The sequence below is a fragment of the Eretmochelys imbricata genome, chromosome 1 (genome assembly GCF_965152235.1).
Source record: "Eretmochelys imbricata isolate rEreImb1 chromosome 1, rEreImb1.hap1, whole genome shotgun sequence".
NCBI classification, from domain to species: domain Eukaryota; kingdom Metazoa; phylum Chordata; order Testudines; family Cheloniidae; genus Eretmochelys; species Eretmochelys imbricata.
In genome coordinates this window covers 114,806,503-114,833,570 of record NC_135572.1, presented here as the reverse complement: position 1 = coordinate 114,833,570, position 27,068 = coordinate 114,806,503, and the positions used below count along the sequence as shown (strand labels likewise).

At 40.8% G+C, this 27,068-nt stretch overlaps 1 protein-coding gene across 1 annotated transcript; it reads left to right on the top strand.

Annotated features, from left to right (window-relative positions):
• Positions 1-6,670: 6,670 nt before the first annotated feature.
• On the top strand, positions 6,671-26,234 carry SLC5A7 (solute carrier family 5 member 7). Its single transcript, XM_077807086.1, has 8 exons — positions 6,671-6,848; positions 13,446-13,559; positions 15,310-15,465; positions 17,990-18,138; positions 20,361-20,495; positions 23,058-23,211; positions 24,635-24,852; positions 25,593-26,234. Exons 1-8 carry the CDS (start codon positions 6,671-6,673, stop codon positions 26,232-26,234), a joined length of 1,746 nt encoding a protein of 581 aa, XP_077663212.1.
• The last annotated feature ends 834 nt before the right edge of the window (positions 26,235-27,068 follow it).

The following is a 27,068-nucleotide window of genomic DNA, read 5'->3' as shown; positions in this document are numbered from 1 at the left end:
TACAGTGCAGGTAGTCAGGCATGGAGCTGCCTCTGAGAGCTCTGATACAACTGGCAGCTCTTTTATCTCCACCTGAGAGGTCTTCCCCATGACCTCTGAGATGCCAGTCTTTTACCAGGACCTCCTCAGGACCTGGAAGCTAGTATCTGCAACCAGGTCTGTAGTGCCCACCAAGGGGGAGGACCTCTTCACAGAACCCCTACTACACAACTCCCATCCCATGTGCAAGTGGCGGAGCCCCACTTGGTGCGCCAAAGGATGGACCTGGCTGGTGTCAACAGAATTGGAGACCTTCTGCATCATGATCACAGGGACTGGGTGGACCCTGCAGCGCATGGCCAGCACATGGGGCTGCCCACCCTCCATGTCCTTGTTGTGTGCTCTAGGAGGTGAGGGCCACCTGGCCTCCAGCTTCACTTGCTTTTCTTAAGGTGGAAAGGTGCTCCCCGCCCCCAGCTCACCCCTCCAGAACACGTCATCAGGCCCCTGCCCAGTGAGCCTCCCTGGCCACCCCCGACACACCACATGAGTCAGCTAAATGCCATCAGTCATTCCTTCTGTGAACCATACCCAAAAAACACCCGTACACCCTTGTGCTTCATACCATCCACTTCTTTGCTTTCATGTCCCACCCTGATACCAAGTGGCAGGACCTGTTGCCACCTGAGGAGGGCAAGGAACTGCAGTGGACCAGCCTGTACCCCACTCTGGTTCCAGAGCCTGCTAAGGATATCAGCTGGCAGCTCCTCCATAGAGCCATGAACATGGACGTGTTCTTGACACCTGTCCTTTTGGCAGCATGAGAGAGACCCTGGTGCACATCAAGATAAGATGCATCAGGTTGTAGCCCATCTTCCGGTTCCTCCAGAGCCTCCTACTGAGGTTCTGGCTGCACTTCTCCCCACACCTCCTGATCTATGCACACCTAATCTGTGACCCCACAAAGTTGCAAGATCTCCTCGTCAACCTCCTCCTAGCACTAGCCAGGACAGCCAGCCATCAGACCAGGAGGAAGAAGCTGAATGGATGGGGGGTACTCTGTGATTGTGGGACCTAATTACAGTCCCTTATCTGATCACAACTCTGGGCAGAGTTCCCCTGGGCTGTGTCCACTGACTCTTTAGATGCCTTTGTGGACTGGTGGGCAATGTCGAGGGTTCTCTGCTTAAGTGTCCCCTTCTGGTTCCCTGATTTTCAGTCTGTAACATCACTCCCATTCCTGTTTTCTCCTTTTGTCCCCAGCAATCAATTGTAGCCTAGATTTAGTGGTTCTTCCCCCTTTATTGAGGCCTGCCTTTAGCCATAGGCAGGCCTAGACCCATCTGTCCCAGTACTACACACACCTTCCAACTTCTGCAGCAAATAAGGTCCTATATAGCCTCCTTCAAGGTACAGCCCTGATTCGTCCCAGGGGCAACGTGGAAAAATAGTAGGTGGTCGTATAATGAAAGACTGAATCATAATGCATAGCAACAAGGGGGCTGAATTAAGGTTGCACAGGCAACCTTGATTCTGGCACTTCCTAACTTTTAAGAGCTTGATTTTGCAACCTTAATAGTGTTCTTTTAACATAGTTTTTTACATGTAATAATATAGAAATAATTGCTCGAGGTGCAGTTATGGGTAATGAATGCTATTGGGTGCTGCTGTATTACACTGATCCTGACTGAAGTACTAGCAGAGCCCCTCTCCAGCTAATAGAATGAAGGACTTTGGAGGGTACAAGAGGAATGTGTTGGGATTCCCACTGTAAATCCAACATATGAACAGGTATGCTGCTGACTGTGTACTTCGGGGGCGGGGGGTGGTGCTAAGTAGTTAATGCTGATGGTTTATATGGCTCCAATCCAGGACAAAACTGCTACCACAGTCTCTTCTCGGGCAGTGGAGTGTGACCACTTAGAAGCAGCAAAGGGAGTCTGGGGATCCAATCCCATATCAGAGCTCAGTGAACCTACAGATCTGATTAACTCCTTAGAGGAAAATGCATAATTTAACACGTTTTGGGGGAAAATAGCTAAGTAAAGAATTAGGCTTATGTACACTGGAAAAGTAGACCTATGACCTAGTTTTCACTGGAGATAAATAATTGTGAAGGTATTCGTCCATTTTTCAGTTTCAAATGGACTAAATGAGTTAGGGCAATTTTCAGGAATGAGAAGAGGTACTTTTTTCCCTAAGGCCTATAACCTGAGAAAAGCTGTCTTGTTTAATCTTAAACTTTAGGGGTAACATTTTGGTTCCACTGAATTCAACAGGAGTTTTGTCATTGACTACAGTGGAGCCCTATGACAGGGTTTGTGAATTTTCATGGGATGCCATGACTTTAATCTGAGCAGATACTGCTCTAGCTCTAGCTCATGATGGAGGGGCAGCTGGGCCAAATCTGAATGGCACGGAGACACCTCCCCCACCCGAGTACATATATTTGGGGTTTGAGCATTTAAGTGTCATGTTTTTAAGCTTTTCTCTACAAGCATGAGGGCTAGAAACTTTTTTTAATGAAATCTGAGATTCTAATGAATTCACAGGACGAGCCACGAGCTGAGGCTTTAAGACAAATACAAATTTACTAGACTTATGAAAAAAAATCAGAAGAGTTGGTAGCACTGTGAGTGGGAGATGAGGCTCTGAGCAGGTCTGCCTGGGATGGGAGTTTAACCATGGGAACAATAGTCCTGAACAGCAGCCGGGAACCATTTCTTCACTTTGACTTCTGCCCCACATTGGCGCCCATTTTAAGTGATAGTGAGGATGCAAAGGAGGGTAGTGAATGGCTCCCACCTTCTCCAGCAGGCACTGTCTACAAGCAGATGGTCTTGACAACATATCACCAGAAATGCTACCACACCTTGGTAAGAAGAACATAAAATGGCTGTCAATTTTCATATCCAAGAGAACAAGAGGTATAAGATGTGGCAGAAAGTTAAGGTGGTAGCTATACCAACACCAAGAAAAGGCCATTCTCTTCTATATAGCTCCTAGCCAATATCACTTCTGAGCTGTATTTACAAATTCTAGAGTGACTAATTCTGAAAAGAATCATGCCCACAGTAGAGCAGGCTCTGACTGATGACAAGGCAGGCTTCAGATCTTATAGGAGCACTTGTGACCAAGTTCTTGCTCTTAGCACCCATAAATAAAATAGTTTCCAACAGAAAGAGAAGACAGGGGCCGTGTTTGTTGACTTGATGGGAGCATATGCTACCACCTGGCACACAGCTGTTCTGGTCAAGAGGTCAGTGATTTACCTCCATGTGTTGTTATGGCTACAGAAACGATGCTTTGAAACAGACAATTCCAAGAAATACTAGTTGATTAATTGAACATTTGGAGGACTCAGCAGAAATGATTCCCCTAAGGATGTGTTCTTGCTGAAACATTTTTAAACATATTTAAAGATTATCTACCTCCAACAATTTCAAGGCCATTCAAGTATGCAGATGACCTCTGCCTAGCTTCAGGAGACAGAGACTTCAAAAAAAACTGAGGATGACCTGCACCAGTAATGTCAGCCATCAGTAGCTATTGCAAGAAGTGGAGACTTAAGCCCAGTGTGTCAAAGACAGTGTTGTCATGTTTCCATCTCAGCCACACCAACACTTCATAAGAGCTCAATATCTTCTTGAATGGAGAACAAGTAGCACATGGCCCAAAGCCACCAGGAGTAAGTAGGAGTAACTCTCACTCACACACTTACCTACAAGGACCACCTCACCAAGGTGGCTCAAAAGACAAAGAACAGAAATGGCCTCCTAAATAAACAGGTGGGCTCAACTTAAGCAGCTAACATGCAAACAGAGCACTAGCTCTCTGATACTCAGATGGAAAATACCGTGCTTCTCTGTGATTAACCTCTTCCCATACAAAGCTAGTTGGCGTACAACTGAATCAAATGATGAGAATAACAGCAGCTATGAGACCAACAAACCGTGATGGCTACCAGTCCTCTCTAATATGCCTCCTCCTAACATCAGGCATTATATTGCAGCAAAGAACCTCCTGGACAAATTCCAGGAGACGCCACAACTGTCACTTTGCAAAAGATATGTTGGAAGTGCCTTACCACGGACCAATCTGGACTATGTGACCGATCGCGTCTACGATAGATGCTGTCATATTGTGGTGAGCAGAACGGCAATGAGCTGCTGCCTCTGTAAGAAACTCCTTCCTCATCACTCAGCTTGAGGAGAGACTGCCAGGCTTCAAGCAGCCATGCTATCTCTAGTGCAAGCTCAAGCATATCAGATGTCGGGTGGGGAGGTATGTGGCAAATGACCACAGCTGGGGTTTCAGGAACAGCCATCAGTGCAGTTGCGGTGTAGTTGAGGATGCTGAACACCTACTGAATGGCTGATCATTTTGTCCTGTTCTATCAGGAGGACTTTCCAGACTCCACACTGCTGATCCTGGGGCTACTGAATGACTAAAATGTGTGATGCCTTCTTAAGCCCTTTTGATTTTTTTTAATGTATACATCTCTCTTTTATCTCCCTACTTTATATTTTGGATTTTGAACTTTTTTCCATTTTTATTGTACCACTTGTGCACTCGCTAATACTATCTAAATCAAACCTTCTCTCTCTCTCTCTTTCCCTTTGTCTCTCATTCATCCCTACCCAGCCTTCCCACCTAATACCTACTCCCCCTCGTTCCCTTTGCCCAGTGCATGAATAGTTTAATCAGCCCCTTCTTTCTCTTGTTCCCTTCCTCCTGTCATTTCCACTCACCTTTTCTCATCCCCAATCTTTTTAGTTCCTTCTCCTCCTCCTTCCCTACTCCTCTCTGACCCTTTCTTTTATTTTTTTCTTCCTCCCTCTTCTCCCCTCTCATCATTCCCTCCCTCCGTTCCCAATGGATGGCTCCTACAGACATTCTCCTTTGAGTCATCTCTTTCCTCAGTCCCCCCTTGCACTCTGTTATCTCCCCCCCCCTCCCCCCAGCTCTGACAGATGCACTCCCCACACAGAAGAGGGGAACACAGTGAGCCTCTTAGCTGGCATGGCGTGTGACTGCCCTTGCGTCAGTAGTGTGCCGTGTTGTACAGGACACAATGTGCATTTGCTCTAGTAGATGTGATGCTCCTGTAGGGCTGGAGCTCTTTGCAATGTAACTGTCCCTTTAAAAAAGGAGAAAGCTTCTCACAATCTACCTCTGGACAAAAGGCGCTGGGATCTGACTGCTTGACTCCACTTCAAGAGACAGGGAGACAGAGAGCACAGAAAGAAGGGGAAAGAGGAGACCCTACCACAAAAGAGGTGAATGGGGGCAGGGATTGGAATTATTGACACTGGGGAGGGAAAAGCTTTGGAGGGGGAAAGCTTTGGCTGAGTGATGCTGAAGATGCAGGGAACTGTGTGTGTCTGGATCCTATTTTTGCTGAATGGGAGTAATAACTCTAACTTGCTACTGTAGCTAGTAGGCAAGCTCAGGGTTTGCCTGTGCGAACTCAGAAACCACAAGCTACCTGCTTTGCTTGAATGCCAAAGGTATTGGATGGTGATACGTGGAAGATTGGAAGAATTTGCTACACGCTATCTAGATGACAGTAGTATTGGCAATTCCTGGGGGGGAGAAGGGGAGTTAAACTTAACTTATAGACTTGTATGCAAACTTAAATACTTTTTTTATGTAGAGATCCACAGTATATGTTAAAGATTGTATATTTTGTGTCAATAACTAGTACATAAAAATACAGGGTTCATTTCTTTGTGTAACTGAGAGTGAGTTCAAAGAAACTGTGAGAAAGGATGGCAAAGGTGTACTGAATATGTATATTTCTTAATAATATTAATCCTCCAGAGTTTGTTTATCTCAGATTATTTCAGTTACACTTGTCTTCTATTTGGCATGTTGCACTGTTCTGACTTTTTTAAATGTACGGAGTTTTTTATATATAAAATGAATGACAAAATTGAAGAGATTTTTGTGGTGTGCAGGGAATTTTTCTTATCAAAAGCAAATACAGATGTGCAAGAGCAGGAAAATACAGATGCATAAGTACAGGAGATGAATGGGGAGTTAATGTGGGGAGGAAATGGGGATAGATTCCAAGACTTGAGTTTTCTAGTGTGGTTATTATTTGTCCACAGCTTTTGATATTCCTTAATATAATTTTGTAGCATGGATTTAAACTCATTAAAGACCCTTTGTAAAAATGAACAGCTCATATTATTAATATCTTCTATTCTGGAGGCTGTAAGCGAAAGTATTTCTTGAGTAGAGAGTTCTACTATATCAAGGAGGATATTAAACAATTAGAATTAGAAGTGATTTCTTGCAGGGCCCTAGTTTTTAGCAAGATTGTTTTGTTTAACTCAGGTAATGCTAGTTTTCTGTTCCTGAAACAAATTTAAAAAATTTAAGTAACCATTTGCTTTTAGTTTCAAGGGTTTGTCAGAAGTTTGTGAAATATTGGTGTAACCTGGATTGTTTTAAACACAACTCATATTACTGCTGGTTACATCTGAAATAACCATTTAATAAAATAATCCATATATTCTCTTTGATGAACCGCTGAGTTTTCTTTATATTCTGGTTCTAATTGGTCTCATGCCATGTCTGATTTATTTGGTTTGCTTTTATCAAATGTATAGTGTATAATGTATTATTGCATTCTCTCCAGAGGTCTTAATGAAATAGCAATCCAGGGAACAGTCGTGATTTCGACATGCCTTTCCATGTGGAGGGGCTGGTAGCTATAATTGTATTCTATCTGGCAATCCTGTTTGTTGGAATATGGGCTGCCTGGAAAACCAAAAATAGTGGCAGCGATGGAGATCGCAGAGAAGCTATCATAGTCGGTGGAAGAGATATAGGCTTGCTAGTTGGTGGATTTACGATGACCGGTATGATAAACCCTCTTTTTTATACCTGAAACATAGCATCTCATTCTTTCTTTCATGTGAATAAAAGATATAGGCAATATTGTGTTTTGAATAATGCAAAGTGGAGAAAAGAAATCTTAATTTCAGTGCAGTCATGATTTAAGATGGATGATTTTTTTTGATTGTTTGATACTGTATTTTTTTAATGAATAAGTAAATATGCCAGTCATTTAAATAGTCATTATTATATTCTAAAGGAAGAATTAACTCTATTTATTTTACACTGGTGCCATATTAATCAGTAAAATAGAGACATTTGGGGCAGTAATGATTTTCGTTAGAAGACTGAGTCATCAGAATTTTTCAGTGGAGTGAATATACAGTTTACTTTTATTATAGCATCCCAAACCTGTGGGTTAGTGATGTGTTTTAGGAGTGAAAAAAACTTTAAATTCAGAAAGAAATGGAAAAATATGCTGCAGCAAAGACCATTTTTGCTGCACCGGGCCAAATTTAACTCCACTGATTTCAGTAGAATTACACAGGGGATTATTTTGCCCTATTTTGCCATAGTTTGGCGAAATGATTTAATATTGTACTGTGCGTATTCATATTAGCGGACAAAGATTAGGAGAAGATTTGAGTTCTACTTTCAATCATACCAGCGCAACCTCTGCGACTCAAAGGGGTGCACTGGAGTGTCTGAGAGAGCCACTGGACTAAGGGAAGACAATGGGGCTACTTGTGTGAGTAACTCTTCAGTAGTATGAGTAAAAGCATCACAATCTGGCCCTAAATTGCAAGTGTTTTCAGATAGTCTATCTAATTTGTACAAAATTACATTGTATACAAACTGAACTGAGGTCATCTTTTTATTTAAACGTATGTCATTTTGTTTTAGAATCGTTCACATTTGTGATATTCTTAATGCAATTCCAACACCTCCAATTTAGGCCCTTACACCTCCAATTTAGATTGATCAGATTCTATTGAAATTTCTTTCTTGTGCTGTCTTTCCAGCTTCAGAGTTAAGGAAGAGACTCATAAAAACTAAGAGCAAAATTCTGTGGTCCTTAATCAAGCAGAATTCCCACTGACTGCAATAGGAATTTTGCTCACTTAAGGACTGCAGATTTGGTGGTAGGGCAGGAAAATTGTTCAGGATGTTGTTTAAATCCAATAGATTCTGAATCAAGGCTAAAACTCTACTTCCCTCCCTCCACTGTTGTGTAGTGTAGTGTGTTCCTGTTGCCTGCTGAACTGCCACTTCTCCATTCAAAGGGAGCTCAGTGATCACTGGTGACGAATTCTGGTTAGAACTTATTCGCCAAAATGAGGCACATCACCAGTAGAAGTGACTGGAAGATGATGATTCCATTTTGTGGCAATTTCTGAAGTTTCAAAATGTGTTTTACTTCCACCTTGGAATGAAAACAAAACCTCTCAAACATTTTCATGAAAGGAGGGTATGGGGAGGCTTGTGGTTAGGGTTAGGCCTCAACTGTGGGAGACCCAGGTACAAATCCCTGCTCTGCCTGATTTGGGGTGAAAAACTCTGCTCTGAATCAGGCAGAGCAGGGACTTGACCCTAGGTCTATCACATCCGAGTCCTAACCGCCAGGACACACACATCCTCCTGACACAATGCCATTATCTTGAAAACATTCCTAAGATTTTTCTCCAAAAACAAAGGAAGAACAAAAGCAAATTTTTTTGAAACCTCAAAAGTTGCCGCAAAACGGAATTGTCATCCTCTGATCATCTGTGTTGGTGATGTTTCCTGTATTCACACAGGGTCCAGTCCTGATGTCTTTGCTCAGGTAAAAATCCCATGTACTTTAAGGTGTAAGGCTCGATCATCCAAAAACTGATGCACATGCTTAATTTTACATGCTGTGAGTAGCCCCACTGAAGTTAATGTTGGACTACCAACCGTGCATAAAGTTAGTCCCATGCTAAGTTCAATGGCACTTCGCACAGTGCTCAAACGTACATGTATTCATACATTTATGCAGAATCAGGGCCTAAGTCTTGTTTGAGTAGGGATGATTGGGCCACACAGTTTGTAAAGCAGGAATGAAAGGCAATTTTTAAATGTAAGATGATGATAATCAACCATAATATCCACGAAACTGCCATGTTACGCCTTGGTATTTTGATGTCTCTGAACAATAGGGGATTTTGATTTTTGGATAGTATCTTGTGATATCCAGGGAGAATGAGTTAAAGGGAAGTATTTTAGGTTGAGTTTTGAAAATCCTGAGTTACAGGAATAGTATTCTAACATAAATATATACCATTAATTCCCTTAATTGTTTAAATGCTAATTCAAAAATGAGAAATGTCACGTAAATGAGAATGTAAATGAAAAACTGCTTATTGAGCATCACAGCACACCCATAGTACAAGCATGTGGGAACAAAAAAAAACTTTAAAATTTTAAAACTTCCTTTTTAAAATTGTATTTATTAGAATAGGGCCCAATTCTGCTACCTTGTCTCCTGCTGAGCAGTGCCTTACTCCACAAGTAGTACCACTGAAATCAAAGAGTAAGGTATTACTCAACACGAGGGTGGCAGAACTGAGTACACAGCTTTCAATATCAAATTTATGGCCCAGTCCTGGAGTCCATTGGAATTTTTGGATTGAGTTCAATGGGAGTAGGATCAGGCCCTTAGATTCATTAAAGTTTATTTTGTAAATAAGCATTTAGACAGTTTATAAAATGTATACACCCAATGAATAATGTAAATGGGGAAAAGCTAAACGGATGTTTATGTTTCTTAAGAAACAGCTGTATTAAAAAGTAAATAATATGTTTTAACACACAAGGGTTCAAAGCTGAACATATCTGCTGTTCTCAAAATACAAAGAGTTAGAAGACTGAATTATGGACAAATCACAAAATTTAATTTTAAACCTGACATTGTTTAAGGTGTATTGAAGAACAAATTATGCCTTTAATTCATATATCATTTTACATGTATAAATTTGAATATGAACAAATTATTAGCCTTTTATTTAGTAAAAAAAAAATTACCTCAGAGATGAGAACCGTGGCAAATTTCAGCCCACCATAAACGTTTATGTTTGTGATTAAACCTGGGGAAAACACTGGAAGTTGTTTAATCAAAATGCTGCCACAGCCTAGCAATAATGCTCCAAATGGAGCCACAATAATAACGATTCTTGGACACTGTTCTTCATTTTAGTCAGAAAGAGCACTACATTTTCTTACACAATGAAAAATTATCAATATGATGCTTGTGTGATTAGTAAATTTGTTTTACAAAATCTCATTAGCTTGATAACAATTTGAGTGATCAGTTAGCAGATTGTTTTATAAAGATATGCTAGCTGGTTTTCTATCTTCATAACTACTAGAAAAATCCAATATTGTGATACATGTTGAAGTGGAAGGATCATGTAATATGAATTTCTGTGTTTCTCAGCTGAACTAAAAGCAGAATTTGACTCCACATCATAATCTATAACATTATAGTCTATAACATTTCTCATAGTGTACGTTTAAAATGGAAAGTTAGTGTTGTCTGTATTTCATCTGAAGTGTAGGCAGATAAAAGATTAAAATAGTCTCCCATATGTGACTGACTCTGCAGATTACTAGTTTTTTTATTCCCTGTGGCTGGCTTGTTTAAAAAAGGGAGCTCACACAATAACTATATTAAAATAACTTTAAAAGTGAGGCTTAGCAAAGCTAAGTATCAGAAAATATACATCTAAGAATGAAACTTTATCCTTATGTCATCCCAGCCATTACGGCTCTTATTTACGTATTTATTATGACTTATGCATTCCCAAAAGAGCACCTTCCCAATGTTCTAGGTTCTTTCAACGGATGTTTAAAAGATAGTCTTGCAAATTAAAATGTAATTAGAATCTACTCCTCACCCCCAAATCCAGAAACTGACCAACAAAAAATTAATACTGAACAATATTCCACCCTATCCTCAAATACCAGCCCTTTCTCCTGAAAGCCTGGGAAAATAGATGAGCTCTGCAACGTCCAATGAAGATTAACCAATTTGGGCTATTTGTGATAAGAGTGGAAAGTCATGGTGCTTCCATGGAGAATGTCCTATCAGCAGCCTCTCTCTCTTACAGACTGATCTTGCTCCTGCCCCAGCACCTCCCTTGATCATAGCTATGGCAATGAAAGAGGCAATATCCTAAGTGGGTATGAAATAGATTTCCTGCGGTCTGCACTGATCTCAGAGATCTGATTCTGAGGGCAGAACTCCCTGTTCATGCGGGGAGGTGGTGAGAGCTAACACCACCCCCACGGAATGGTTCAGGAAAAGGTCTATTAAGAGATCCTTGGGTATAACCAGGCCAGGAGATGCTCTGGGCCATTGTCAGAACATTCTAACTATCAGAAAGAACAATACAATGATCGGTTATCTTATATATGCAATCATGTATGTACATGAGTATTACTGCATGAGCAGTTTTGTGAGGGAAGGAAACCGAAATGACCATGAAGTGAAGCCCAGCAATTCTTTCCTAAAATGAGAGATTATCCCATTAGAAATATGCTAATACATTAGCAACAGCACCTCAGAATTTTTGTCTTATTCATATAGTATATGATAAAATAAAAAAAATAAGAGTTTGGTCCGGTACTAAGGAAGCTGGTCAGTATTTCTGAGTGAAAAGGGCTGTGCTGGACAAAATAATCCCTTCTGTGCATTCAGAACCCTGATATCCATACTCCGATATGATTTATAGCAGGTATAAAATGCCTAAGCAGCATAGGAAGAAAAGTGGGTGGACTGGAATGAGAAAGTCTGGGGTCCTGACCTGTTACTCCCCATCTCATATGCAACCAATGCTTTGTGCAATTGATCTGACTCAGGCAATAAGTTATTCCAGCCTTGGACTTTGAGTACTGGGCACCACTCTACAGATTCTATGTCCACCTTCCCAAGTGAAGAAGATAAAACATCCATCCATCCACCTAAGCATTTTCAATGTAGACATTACAATCGTAGTATCTAGGCACTTCAATCCCACTACTCTATACTCTTTAACATACAGCTAGCAATACGTATCACAGGCATGTCGGGACACTGGAGAACCAAACTAGACTGGACCATGTTTTCTCCAGCTTTTCCACCCATCCCTGTCAGTGGATACAAAAGCCTATAGTATAAGCAGTATGTCAGTGATTCTGTAATATTGGGTCCTGGTGCCAGGGATCAGTAATGGGGTGAGTGTGCTCCTTCTATCTCTTGATATCTGGGCATGCAGTATTATCATTGCCAGTGTCTGTGTACTGTCCAATAAATCTTGGCAAGCTACCAAGATGTCCACTGACAACAGCAGGATCACAGGCAGAAGGATTTGGCCACTCTTACCAGGAGCAGATCTTCCACTGCTGTCCCAGATACATCTCCTACAAACATTTGCTGCTGCACACTGGACCAGGGCTATGATTCAGAATGCAGAGTAGAAGATATTCCTTATTTCGATTTGTAGTCAGAACCCCACTGTTAGCTTTGTTCCTTAGCCTCTGGAAAAGTACAAGATTTAGCTTCAAAATTAAAAAACACACAAACCCACATTTTGTACCTGCTCAGTGGTTGAGTGATATTATTACAGAAAGTGTGGGGAGAATACTGTAAACAATCTGCCATAAAAGTTTATTTAAATTTTTAAATAAATTTGTTTCATCTGTGGTCACCCCCCACTTGTTTATTGGCACGAATGTTTGTAGAAACAGTGACTGCTGACAGCATATTGCAGAATACTCATAGAAAGCGAATTTCGAATCACAAGTTTTTACTCTGGAAGTATGATTCTAAGAGTTACATTCCTTCTCATCTAATCAGGGAATAAGAACAAAATCTTGTGACCTCTGTGTCCAATCAAAACCACTCGGGTTTTACATTTCAAAAATCTAATATTTGTAAATGAACTGCCCATGAACAAACTACAGACACAAATATTAATTCATAAATATTATTCAGCAAGTATCTGTATAAATACATTAGAGAAAATCAAGATCTATTTGCAGACAATCTGCAAACAGGAAAAGAAATCATATTCACTGCAATTATTTGCCATGAATTATTTACCCAGATCTAATTACAATACACTTCAGTGTGTGAGATCTGCATTTGAGACTTAGTCTTGATCCTCAGCCTCCAAGGTCTGGCAATTTGCCATCAGAGACAGAATGAGTGCATTAGCTTCCAGCAGTTGGGGATATCACAAATGTTGCAGTTCTTCATGTGAATGAAAGCAGGACCTCTACATATAGCACAGCTCCATTCAGGAATATGTCTTTAGCAAGCTTAAATACAGATTAGGCAAAGTCTAAAAATTTCGGTGGGACATGCCCACCGTAGCTCTAATTTTTTTAAATGGCATTTGTAGAACTAAAAATTGGCTAAATCTATAGATTTTTTAACTTAGCTGGAGAGTGAAACTTGAGACACATTTTAAGGACCCTCATTGGTTAAACTCTTGTTAAATTTAAATGTTAAGAATGTTCTGTGTTGAGTTCAGCTTATAGTTCTATATTAGAAGTTATGATAAATGTTGACTATCAAAATAGAGTTTATGTTTTCAGTTCTTCCTCCTCTTCTTTTTCAGCCACCTGGGTTGGAGGAGGCTATATCAATGGGACAGCAGAAGCTGTGTATGTCCCAGGCTACGGGCTGGCTTGGGCTCAGGCACCCATTGGCTATTCCCTTAGTCTGGTTTTAGGTAAGCAAAAATAAATTAGTCTCTCCATTTCTTAAAATATACAGATGTTAAAATTGTTATTGGAACCCCAAAATTAGGACCTGATGCTAAAGGCATTAACGTTAATGGTGGTCTTTCCAGTGACTTTAATGGGCTTTCAGTCAGTCCCTTAGAAAGGAAACTAATGCATTACTAATTATTGGAAATAATTTGAAATCTTAAATCACCAAGACTTCCTTTGACACCCAGAAGTTAACCCTTCTGAATGCTTTAGAGGACTGCTACAGTAATATAAAGCTTTTATTTTGAGTAGATTTTGTTTCTTTCAAATCTGCCTATGAAAGGTACTATATATGGCCCTCATCACCCTAATATCTGAGAACCTCACAATCTTGAATGTGTTTATCCTCACAATACCCCTTTGAAGCAGCAAAGTGCTATTATCAACATTTTACAGGCAGAGGGCTGAGGCAGAGAGACTAAGTGATGTGCCCAAGGTCATACAGGAAACCTGTGGCAGAGCAAGGGATTGACTGAGGGTTCCTAACGCCTGTGCTAGTGCCCTAAACAGGGGACCTTCCTTCCCCTCAAATGCAGAATGAAAGCCAAAGTGATATACCAAAATTAGGAGGCTAACACTGAATGGCTGCTGGTATGTAAGGTATTGACAGTGTAGTTGTTTGTTTGTTTTTTAAGTACAGTACTTCTGACTTCATAAATATAGTCTTACGGTTGTTTTAAATGGACACAGTATATTTTATTTGCACAAAAGGGAGTTGGTCTGACATCACAATTCCTTTTTATTTCATTTAAAAAAAATACAGAAAGTAAAATTCATTGTAGAACAGGGGCTCTCAGCCTTCTTCATAGGGCGGAGCACCACTTAATAAAGCTATTGTCTTGTGAACCACTTTTCTTCCCTTGCACAATAGCATAGACTAACTCCTGACTGATTTGTCATCATCTTATTATTTAACATGAGCTCCCTGTATCAACTACAGCAATTGTCTGAATGGAAAAGTACTATCAGGAATGTATGTATTTATTTTTATCTGTTGGTAATATGCTAAGTGTCCTTTCCCACTGTCTAGTTTGGCTCTTAATTTCATTTCATTTCCCCTCCCATCTATTCTGTTCCTATGTCTCCTGCTGATGCTTTTCTGCCTCTTTTCCTCATCTCTACCTATACATCCTTCCCCTACCAGGTGGCTCCTTGCTTCCCCAGATATGCTTTCCAGTCATCTAACCCTGTTCTTCTCTTAGACATAATGCTTGGTAATTTCCTTCCTTTCTCATGCTGGACATTCGTATCTGGCTTGTGGGTACATCACCAAATAAAATTAGAGCAAAAAAAAAATTTGCAGTCCTGTTCCAATATGTTGATCCCAAGCTAAGCGTCTTTACAGTAAATGAAAATGAACTGAGCACCCCTCACAGCAGGCTGAATCCGCTAAAGCACCGAGCCTTACAAATCCATATTTTGTTTTTCATAACCAAACCATGTTTGTTAGTGTTGTGTATGTGCATAGGGTAGGGGGTGTTAAATGATTTTCATTCATTTTTATCCTGCTCTTTGAACCACTGTTTTCTTTACATGGAAAAATAAACCTTCCTTTCATGTTGAGAGGATATTTTAATTACAATTACATTTTAAATTTATTTTAAAAACAGTCCAACAGACACGATTACACCTGTGAAAACCAGCAGTGTTTTACTGACTGTAAATGCATTTCTCCACTAAAGTTAGCGTTTTCTATTGTTTAATTTTTAGGTGGTCTATTTTTTGCAAAACCCATGCGTTCCAAAGGCTATGTGACAATGTTAGACCCATTTCAACAGCTTTATGGAAAAAGAATGGGAGGGCTCCTGTTTATACCCGCTCTAATGGGAGAGATGTTTTGGGCCGCAGCCATCTTCTCTGCGTTAGGTAAGGGATCAGCAGTAAAAACATTAGTTCACTGTCCAGAGTGAGTTTTTAAAAATCATAAATGCATAACAGAAGCACCAGTTCACAAGCAACCCCTGAACCCAGAAACTGCTTTAAAATGCTAACTGCCCTGGCCAAACATTTTTTAAAGGGACAGTTGTCTTGGCCTAGAAATACCCAATTATCAGAACCTTGATTATCTCAGTATACTTTAAAGCATTTTGTTATTTTCAGTCACACAATTTTTGTTGACAGCCTCAAGATCACAGCAACCAGAAGTAATAGCTATCAAAGAAAGAGGATAGTCACGCAGCATTTTTGATAGTGTATATAAATGGTATGATCCCTAGCATTCAACCATTGTAGGAGACCTAGATGTAAAACAATTTCAATGGATCATAGAACAGAAGCAATGCTGTGACTGATCAAGGAACCTAAATCTTGTTAAACTCAGAATGCATCTGTATTTGGAAACATAAAGAACATTCTTAGGTTTCAAAAATGATTCAGAGAACTAATGGAAACATGGGTCAGAAAGGAAGACTAATATTTGTATATAGAAAATCACACCTCCATTCTCCCGTCCCTATTAGAGATCTGAATTTTGTTATCCCTTCAAAAATGGAGAAAACTCTTGAGTTAAATCACCATTCGTGGCAGTGACTCAAACCAAGTAACACACAGAGTGCACATGTATAATACTGCTTTACAGGGCAATCTTTTTTTAAACAAAAAATAAAATTTAAAGCTTCTTTCCAACTGTGCTCTGATTAACTGCAAAGCACTGGGGAACTTGTTCTCCATAATTTCATCACAAGACCCTTAAGAACCTGAGAGCAAACTGCCTGCTGAGGTGATGGGAAGTGAATGACTCAAAGAACTTCCTGAGAATTTAAAATGTTCTTTCTTTTTGAATGAAGATCAATTGATTTTTGAGAAGGCTTTCTGTTGTATTTCAAAGCAAGAAAGTAAGTATTGTGACTGCCTTTCTAGCATGTTATATTAACAAGTGGTAATTAAAGACTATAAAATTGGGAGGTTTCTCCATTTTAGCTACTATTTGAACAAAGTCATCCATTTTGTGCTCCCAAATTTACTGGACCATTCTCCCCTATGAAGGTTATATGCACTATGGGGAATAAGTTTTGACTCTGAATTTCCTCATAGTTCTTCACTTGGGAGAAAGGGACAGGTTTGCAGGAGTCTAAGAAAGGTATGTGGCTCCATCCCTGAACCCATGAATCTTGGAGGCTCTCTGAAGGCATCTGTGAAGCAACAGCATGCCTCCCAGTAGCTCCCTGAAGCCCTAAGACAACGCAGCTTCTGCAGGAGCTGTACTGCTAGGTCTTTCCCAACTATGGGTTCACATAGACCTTAGTGATTACATACAGGAGAGATGCCACACCTACAAGTCATTGTGATGGTTTAAATTAAACATTCTGCAATTAGTGGGGGAAGGATTTTTAAAATGAATGATAAAAGATGCACTCATGTGACACTGGGTTTTTTTTTTCATCTAAGGAAAATATACTAATTGCTTTATTGAGATTCAGCATTTGAATGTATGTTAAAGTTTTGTGCTGTAGAAATAAGGTGTATTTAATCAATACTACAAAAGCCATTAATTTCTAGCATAATGTCCATACACACAACATCTGGAAACACTGGGGGCTGGCCACTTTGCCCCCAGGCCAGCAGTTCAAAGTGGCGTTAAAGCAATTGAAGAAGGTGGATGGAGAATTCCACCTGGGCAGGGAAATAAGCCTCTGGTGTAAATCCAGTGGAAGTGTCTCCTCTGACCCCCCATATCCCAGCCATTCCTCTACCCTCCACCCTAAGGGGATGGGTGTAGGCAGGAGAGGGCGGGGAGGGAGGCTCATGGAGAAGCACAGCTCCACTATACCCATCATCCAGTGATGTGAGTAAGGTCCATCCCTGTGAAGCCCCAACTGGTGCCAAGGTTGGGCAGCTGTGAATTAGGGAAGCCAGCACAGCTTGGACAGAGTGAGAAATCAAAGCCATTGTCTCCTGGCCCTTGTGAGGGTACACAATGTGAGGAGAGGGTGTACGGCGGAGCCTGCCTTCCTTCCCTCTGCCAAGCCTGAGTCAGAAAGAGGCAGAATTGCAGTTTCTACAATTAACAGAGCACAGGGTCTGGGACTACTCTCTCCCTACTCCTTCAAGGGCATATGGTGTTGCAAATGAGATGTGGAGGAGACAGGGCCATATACCTGCCCTGTAACCCAGCACTGGCCCATAGAGCTGTCGCCTGGAAAGGGGTGTAGCTGCAAGCACATATTCCCAGCATGCTCAGGAGCTCCAGGAGGCTTTTTGTCTTCCTGGGATGAGGCAGAATGCAGCTCCACACCTTCTCCTTACTATCGACTGGATCTTAAAAGTGAAAAACAGGCCAAAGAAAGCAAAGCACAGTTTTATTTTGCAGAGTGTGACAGATCTTGAAACTGGCTTCTGAAAGGAGACTGAAGAGAGCAGAAGAGCTAAAGTCTGTTGTTTTCCCCTGCAGGTGCCACCATAAGTGTGATCATTGATATTGATGTCAATATTTCAGTGATTGTTTCTGCCCTGATTGCAATTATGTACACTCTGGTGGGTGGACTATACTCAGTGGCCTATACTGATGTGGTTCAGCTCTTCTGCATCTTCCTGGGGCTGGTGAGTTTTCTCATTTATATCTCGTTGTTGTTTTTTCTAAGCATAGTGGTCTTGCTCTGGAAAATAGGCCTGATCCAGAGGCCCAGAGCCCAGCCTAAATTGCGGCTTGGGAACTGAGTATGGTCACTGGGAGTGGGGAGAAGAAATCCTTCCCCTCACCATGCTGCCGAGCAGTGTGGTTCTACAGAGACATTACTTCAGCCTAGTGGCAGTATGAAGTAGCCTTCCACTGACCCAAAGAGCTTCTGCTCAAAGGAGGACTGGAAGATTCTCACAGCAGTGGATCTATAGACCTGTCCCATAACCAACCAGTCGTGCCCCCTCTTCCTCATGCAAAGCCTCCAAATCCAGCCTGCACAGCAGAACTGCTCCAGTTTGATTCCAGAGGGACCTCTGTGAGCACAGAGCTGCATTTGTGCCAGTGAGCCCATACACTGATGACATGTAAGAGTTTGAAGGAGGGACACAGGATTCTATTCTCTGGCTGATTCCATGCCTTTGAACCACTCAGGCAATGCCAAACCTCTTGTAACTCCTCAGCTGGGGACATACCTGGTATAGGGGAGTCCTAGCTGACACATACCTTTTGGAACCAGCCCCTTCACCTCCCTCCCAGCGGCCTGTGGCACAGAGGGTGAAGAAGTGCAAGAGGGTGAGCAGCCAGAGGGCGAACTGCTCCAGAAATCCCCAGCTGGCATTTGGTCCCTAAGGAAACATAGCCTTCAGGCACAGTTCAGAGCAGTCCCTAGACTGTCCTAAACTATGCCAGTGTTTGGGATTAGGGCATAGAATAATGGATCCATTACTGAATTTACCGAGAAACCCCTCCCCTTCTGTTCAGTTCAACATAAACTGTACGCAGCAAAGAATCTGCCTTTAATCACTGTATGCGTGTATGGTACATACAACAGCTACGCTAAACAAACATTATTAAAATGGCAACGTCAAACTTTCAATTCTTAGGAAATGCCAGCATTAAAGATGCCTGTGCAACTTTAATTTGGCCCCCTTACGTGTATGTATTGCAGCACAGTCTTTAATGACCTGATCACATACTATTTTACCCGCACGCTAATCCTGCTTCATTCGGCTCTCCCTGTTTCTGTTCCTGTCTCTCAGTCCCAGTTTCCTTGCTCAGCCAATCACAGTCTCCCCACAACCCCACCTCCCCGTCCCCGTTTCCCTCTCCCGTCCTGATGGCCTTCACCCCAGTGTCCACCCCCTAGTAGGTCCAGCTCTTGTTCCCTCTGCTGTCAGATCAGGCAGCTTCCCCTTTTAAGATGTCTCGTCCCAGTGGAGGCCAATGAGAGCACAAGAGAGACAGACTCCCTGTTCTCAGTTCAGGTGCCCAGACCTGGACTCAGCACAACTCGCAGCACCCAGAGCATCAATTAAAGGGGAAGTCCTGTTCAGCTCTGGGCTGGAGCATGCCCAGTGTGGATAAAATCTTCACAGATTTTAGCTCCTACAATCTAAAGGTTACTGAGCATATGCAAATTGTGATTTTTCTAAAGCTTAGAACTTGACCAAATTTGAGCAGAATTTCGTGGGGATGAACAAGGCACATCCCTGGGGCAAACACCAGCCCCTCTGGCCGGATTTCAAGTGACTGCTCCAATACAGGGACATGTAGATGGTTTCATTTTCCTGAAGGGGACTCCGCTTTCAAAAGTTTGGGAAACATTGATTTATAGCATAATTCCCTCTTATCTCTATATATTTGCTTTTTATGTGTACCTACATTTTGTGCCAAACTTTCCACTGGCATAACTCTGTGGACTTCAGTGCAGTGGCGGATTAGCCACTGGGCCAACAAGGCCCATGCCAAGGAGCCAATTGGGGAGCCCCTGGAAAAATGGGCACCCCTGCACAGGAGTGCTGAGTGGGCAAAACAGGGTGAGCCTCTGCACCCTAACCCCATTTCCTTGGCAGGACCACCAGGCGGGCAGAGCAGGGGGGGAAGGGAGTGGGGGGAGGCTGCAGACAGAAGGGATGGGGAGGGGTCCCCACTTGCTCTGTCCCAGGGCCCCACAAACCCCTAATCCACCTCTGCATCAGTGAATTTACACCAACAGAGAATTTGGTTCTCTTGTGATTAAACTTGACATTTGAGCTAAAGCACACAGTAAGAAGAAAAATACTGAGTAAAATGTTTCATACAATAATTTCATAATTTTTGCACAGATTGTTACGCTCAATAAAATGTCACTCTTTGGTTATAGTGGATCAGTGTTCCTTTTGCAATGTCACATCCTGCAGTTAAAAACATTGGATTCACAGCTGGGCAGAAAGAGTCTTGGCTTGGATCCATTGAATCACTTGACGTCTACTCATGGCTTGACAATTTCTTTTTACTGGTAAGTCATGGCTTGTATGAGAGAAAAAAAGCATTTAATCATTCATAGTGTATTGCCATTTGACATGTGTAAATGTAAAGTGGCTAATTAAAAGTTGCCAGTAAACTGTGCATGGAGATTTTTAACTTCTTCACTGCTGATGAATATACCAGATATATCCTGATAGTCAATTGATTTCAATGAAATTTCAGTAGAATATGGCAGCACAGCAGCTGAACTGGAGGGCCATCAGCAAAGCAGTTAAATATTGTTTAGCTAAAAGAGTTGACCCAGTTAAAGTTAAGGAATAGAATAGGGATATGATTTAACAGATGGTATTCTTGCCAGAGGACTATATTGTAGGAGGCAATAAATACTATATACAGCTGATTAAAGATGCCACAGTTGTAGGTGAGTTAGAAAACCTTGGATGGATGGATGGACAGACAGATGCATGCCAGAGTGAAACTGAGTTTAATGTTTGCAAAATCCATTTAGTATAGGAACGGCTGGTAACTCCATGTATTCTTAAGGTTGCCCAGCACTTTGCATTATAACATCCTTCTTTTCAGTTGCTTATAACTTTGGACATATAACTTTCTATTCCAGGTGAATGCCTCAGGCTGAATTAATTAATTTATTTATAAAATTTCAGCCAAAATCGTTCAGCTGTTTCTGAGAATGGAGCTAGAAAATATATGTGTTTTTTGCCTATGTTAAAAGATTCTGTCACCCTTTCCTTTGAGAATTCAAGTGCCCCCATGCTTTAGAGCAGGAACTTGGAATTTGATGCCCTGGGTGCCAGGGTTGTAACTTTTGCTATCCCTCTGAAAATCAAGCAAATTTGGCCAACTTGGGGAAGGTGTAGAGCAGTGGTTCCCAACCTTGTTCTGCTGCTTATGCAGGGAAAGCGCCTGCCAGTCCGGGCTGGTTTGTTTACCTGCTACATCCACAGGTTCGGCCGATCACGGCTCCCAGTGGCTGTGGTTCACTGCTCCAGGCCAATGGGAGCTGCTGGAAGTGGTGCGGGCTGAGGGACGTACTGGCCGCCGCTTCCAGCAGCTTCCTTTGGCCTGGAGCAGCGAACCTCGGCCGCTGGGAGCTGCAATCAGCCGAACCTGTGGACACGGCAGGTAAACAAACCAGCCCGGCCCGGCAGGGGCTTTCTCTGCACAAGCGGCAGAACAAGTTTGGGAACCACTGCTGTAGAGGAATAGAACATATTACTGGTCTCTATTACTCTGTTAGCTCAAGGGGAAGAGGTCTGTTTGGTGGTTCTGAAGGTTCCAACCCTGTAGATGGCTCACGAGGGTGTCAATATGATGCCATATGATGGAATGCATTTTATAAAAACTTAGGAAGTTATGTGCATAAACACACAAAAAAAAAAGTATTAAAAAACCACTATTAAGACTGTAAAGCCAAACTTTCAAAAATGAAGAAATGTCAGAATTTAGGTTGCCTGTGAATGCCCTTTGTGTGTATGCATTATAATAACAGTCATTAACTATATGACAGGTTTCAGAGTAGCAGCCGTGTTAGTCTGTATTCGCAAAAAGAAAAGGAGTACTTGTGGCACCTTAGATACTAACCAATTTATTTGAGCATATTCATAGCTCACGAAAGCTTATGCTCAAATAAATTGGTTAGTCTCTAAGGTGCCACAAGAAATCCTTTTCTTATTAACTATATGATCACATATTACCTTTTTCACAGGACCCCCACCACACACCGTGCACAGGATGAATGGTGCTCAGTTAATGAGCAGCCGTTTAATATTTTGTTTTCTCTTTGTTCAATGTGTGGCCCCATTCCTTATATTTTGGACACTACTCAAACCCTGCTCTCTAGACAGACTTGACATTGAAACCTTAGTCATGTACTTGTAATGCAGATTTTTGTGTGTCTTTTTAAATTTACTCAAACATGATTCCTGTTATTCAACAAGATAGAAGAAGAGATGCACCGTTTTTAAAAGAAAAAATATTGTTTCTCTACCATTATGATGGTTTGAAAGTTCTGTGCCACTGCTTTCTTAGACTTCCCATTGATATTACTTTGGCTGCATGGCTTAGAAGAATTATTTGAGGATTGAGTTGAAAGTACATAGTTGCATGGTTTGTAGGTCTAAAACATGTCTCAAGTACAAAGAAATCTTCATTTCAAATCCCACTGGTGCCTAAGGTAGATTTAGTTGGTTCAAGAGGGTGCTCTGTATGTCAATTCTCCATCTATGAAATTAGTTGATAATATTTCCTAATCTTTGTTGTAAGGCTTAATTAGTATTTGTGATGCTCATTGAGATCTTTGGATGACTGGTGAAGTGCAAAGTAATTGTTCAAGGGAATGGCCTGCACAGAAAAGGAGAGATGTGATTACACATCAAAACATTTCAGTGTTACTTGAGAGAGTGAAAATATTCAATTGTTATGGGCTGTGCCTGGTTGAAATTTTTGATAGTATATATAATTGAGGTAGTAACAACAGTGGATTATTGCTGTTGCTTGTTCCAGTGTATATAAATATATTAAAGAAACCCTCAGTAAACCAGAAATGATAGAATGTTGTTTATTGTACTTGCAGATGTTGGGAGGAATCCCATGGCAAGCATATTTTCAGCGAGTTCTTTCTTCTTCATCTGCCACATATGCTCAAGTATTATCCTTTCTGGCTGCTTTTGGCTGTCTTGTGATGGCCCTTCCTGCAATACTCATTGGTGCAATAGGAGCATCAACAGGTAAATGACTGAACAGAGTGAATACAACCATGACTATCAGTGTGTGAAAACCCTTATAGAGTGTGTGTTCAATATAATCCAGCTAGATAATACCATTAAACTTCTCCTGATTTCCTTTACACAAGAATAGACCTGAATTTAATTGTACAGAACATTCTTTTGACTCAAAGTATCCCATAGCTCAGTCTAATGATGTAAATATTTAATATATTTTGAATCCACTCATGAACTACCTATTGTAAATGTCTAAAACTACCTTCTATTGAATGGAATCAGAGCAAGTTAATTGTGTGTGTCTTAGACCTTATGCAAATACCATCTTACAAAGATTTTACTATTGTTCAAGTGGTAGAACCTGGTGCTACTGCAGCTGGGATTTTTTTCCCTGTTGCTGCTGTTATTTTGCCTCTCCTAGTTCACACAAACTTGATCACAAACTTGATCCAATATTTTAGTTTGAGTTACATCCTGATATTAGCTAATTATTATTAATAATATAATTTGCATTTATATTGCCAAGGAGCCCCAGCCACGGGCCATGGACCACAGGCCATTTTGTTAGGCATTGTGCAAGCATAACAAAAAGATATTTCATATTCCAAACACCTGGCCAGTGGCTATGTAGGTAAAGCCACCCTGTGTTCAGCAATCGCTGACATATATCCTGGGGCATTCCTTCCTTCTACTCCAATTCAGCAACAGAACCACAGGAAATGTTGTTGCTCATGTTGTTGCACTGCTCTCTAGGGAAGTCTGATGTCTTAATACACCATGCTGTCCTGCACAGGAGCTAGAGAAACACAGAGTTTCTTTAGTTCTAGTTTTGGTCACGAGACACTTAGTGCTGCCCCAGGGCGTGGTCAATGCAGAACAGTGATCTGCAGCACCAAGATGCTGCTAATGATTAGGAGGAGTTGGGGGCAGAAGACCTTTCCTAGACTGAGCCTCGGGGATAGTCCCGTGCACTGATTTCAGAGAGTCAGATGAGGGCAGCAGGCTACATGGCCACCCAAAAGATTCCAAGAAGGCAGGAAGGTTGAGGGCCACTGGATCAGACCATAGCAACAAAAAGGAAGGGGCCTTTCGGGTGCAGAGGTTAGTGGGGAAGGCGCTAGCACAACCCATTAGTTTCATTGTGAAATCAGCAAATTTAGCCAGGTGTATTTGGAGTATTCAGGCTGAAATGAGCCCACCCCTCCAACAGAACCTCAGGTGGTACAAACCCCCTGCAAAGCAGAACAGCTGGTTTAGATTTGCTGCAACCATCTGAACTCAAATTGGCAAGGTTTGCATAGGCTCAATGAGCATGAATGCACATGACAATATGCACTGGATCACTGATTATTCACAAAGACAAAGAAGTCAATATGTATCCTATACAATCAATTACATATATATATATATATATATTTTTGTATTACAGATTGGAACAAGACTATGTATGGTTTACCAGACCCCACAGAGAGGCAAGAAGCAGATATGATTTTACCAATTGTGCTTCAATATCTTTGTCCTGTCTATATTTCTTTCTTTGGCCTTGGTGCAGTATCTGCTGCTGTAATGTCATCAGCTGACTCTTCAATCTTATCAGCGAGTTCTATGTTTGCTCGAAACATTTATCAACTTTCATTTCGACAAAATGTGAGATTAAATTTCAATTTATTTTTTTAATGAAAAGGTCTTGGGGAGACTTTCAAAGTGACACTGACAATTTTCTCCATTTGTTTCTATCTCTAGTAAGATAAAATGTAACATTTCTCTTATTACAGTATATTAAATGAAGAAAATGAAAAATCAAAGCAATCCTGGTGATTATGATTAATTACATAGGTGAAAAAGTAACATCTGCTCAAACTGTAACTAGCTCTATTCATGGTGTTACAATATACTTGAACAATTCCTAATTATTATTGTCAGCACAAGTTTTATTAAATCATTAACTAGAGACATTCTCAGATCACCGATTAACATCAAAAATGTTTAGAAATCATTTGACAAATTGAAATTGAGTAGAATGAACTGTAGCTCAAAAGCCTGTCGGTGTAAATGAAGTGATATGTTCTCACATCAACAAATTGTTTCATGATGTGCTTATTTTTAAAATTCAGTTCTGTCAGTCTACTTGTTCTTTTGATTGTGCGCTATATTAAACTATTTTTCCCTAAAGCTGCAAAAATTGGGGGGGGGGGACGGGAGGGGACAGCCACGCCCCTTGAATTTTTTGTTCTTACATGCTACATATCTTGCTAAATCTTTCACAATATCTGATTATGAATCATGCAAAATCCTCTGATTTTTCAGAGTTTTATGTGTGATCTATTCATAATAAAAGTCATACATGCATTGCTATGGAAAACTAACACTTTTTTCTTTTTTCTTAGGCTTCAGACAGGGAAATTATTTGGGTCATGCGAATCACTATTTTTGTCTTTGGAGCATCAGCAACAGCAATGGCACTGCTAGCTAAGTCAGTTTATGGACTCTGGTATCTCAGTTCTGATCTCGTTTATATCATTATCTTCCCACAACTCTTATGTGTGTTATTTATCAAAGGAACCAACACTTACGGTGCCATTGCAGGATATTTGTTTGGCCTCCTTCTCAGAATTACTGGAGGAGAACCATACCTTTACCTTCAGCCCTTGATCTTCTATCCTGGTTACTACGCAGATAAAAATCATATATACATCCAACGCTTCCCATTTAAAACACTTGCTATGCTCACCTCCTTCTTCACTAATATTGCAGTCTCCTACCTAGCAAAATATTTATTTGAAAGTGGTTCTTTGCCACCAAAATTAGACTTCCTTGATGCTGTTGTTGCGAGGTACAGTCAAGAAAACATGGACAAAGCAACTCTTGTAAAAAGTGACAATATTATATTAAATGAGCTTGCACCTGTGAAGCCTCGGCACAGTCTGACTCTGAACTCAACTTTCACAAATAAGGAGGCCTTCAGTGACATTGATTCAAGTCCAGAGCTATCCAGTGCTGAAGATAACTTAGTGACCAACACAAAATGAAATTCTGCTTTCACATAAAATGCAGTGCAACAGGGTATCCCATGAAGAATGATAAGAGGCATTTTAGCAGAAGAAAAACAGGGACCCAGAATAAAATGCCACTGCACAATTCTTTAAATCACTTCTATGATAGTGGGAGCCTGGGGAATAAACTGTTGTATTTTATTATCAAACTTGTTATGTTGGGTTATAGAATCTCAAACAAAGGATAAATTCCGCATCTCCCCCCATGCAAACAGATCTTGATACTACAGAATTTAATAAATATATACAACACAAAATATAAGTAACAAAAAACAGTGAAAATTATTTAGGTCAGCCAGTATATAAATATACTTGACATTTGTATTCAGTCATCTGTGAGATTATGATATGGTCACTCTAAAATAATGAGCAGTCAGCATTATATTGGCACTAATTGAAAAATATGTGGTCACTACTGTAAGTGATTCATTGCTAATTATCAGGTAGCTTGAACAAGAAGTAATAATTAACAACCTTTCGTGCTTTTTTTTATAACAAATTTTGTAAAAATACATCCAGTATTTTATTATTTCTACTAAAGTAATTAAGTGTGTGATTAACAATAAGTTCCTCATAGGAGGGTTAAATGTATTATACTTACAAAAGGTTCAAAAAGATATTAGGTTTCAGAGTAGCAGCTGTGTTAGTCTGTATTCGCAAAAAGAAAAGGAGTACTTGTGGCACCTTAGAGACTAACCAATTTAGTTGAGCATAAGCTTTCATGAGCTACAGCTTATGCTTAAATAAATTTGTTAGTCTCTAAGGTGCCACAAGTCCTCCTTTTCTTTTTAAAAAGATATCACTATTTTA

What these genes read in the sequence shown, in the direction of transcription:
- SLC5A7 (XM_077807086.1), top strand. Translation starts at nt 6,671, where the DNA reads ATGCCTTTCCATGTGGAGGGGCTGGTAGCTATAATTGTATTCTATCTG. An exon ending in TGGTGGATTTACGATGACCG is followed by an intron (nt 6,849 to 13,445) that starts GTATGATAAACC and finishes CTTCTTTTTCAG; the next exon opens with CCACCTGGGTTGGAGGAGGC. An exon ending in TCTGCATCTTCCTGGGGCTG is followed by an intron (nt 18,139 to 20,360) that starts GTGAGTTTTCTC and finishes CTTTGGTTATAG; the next exon opens with TGGATCAGTGTTCCTTTTGC.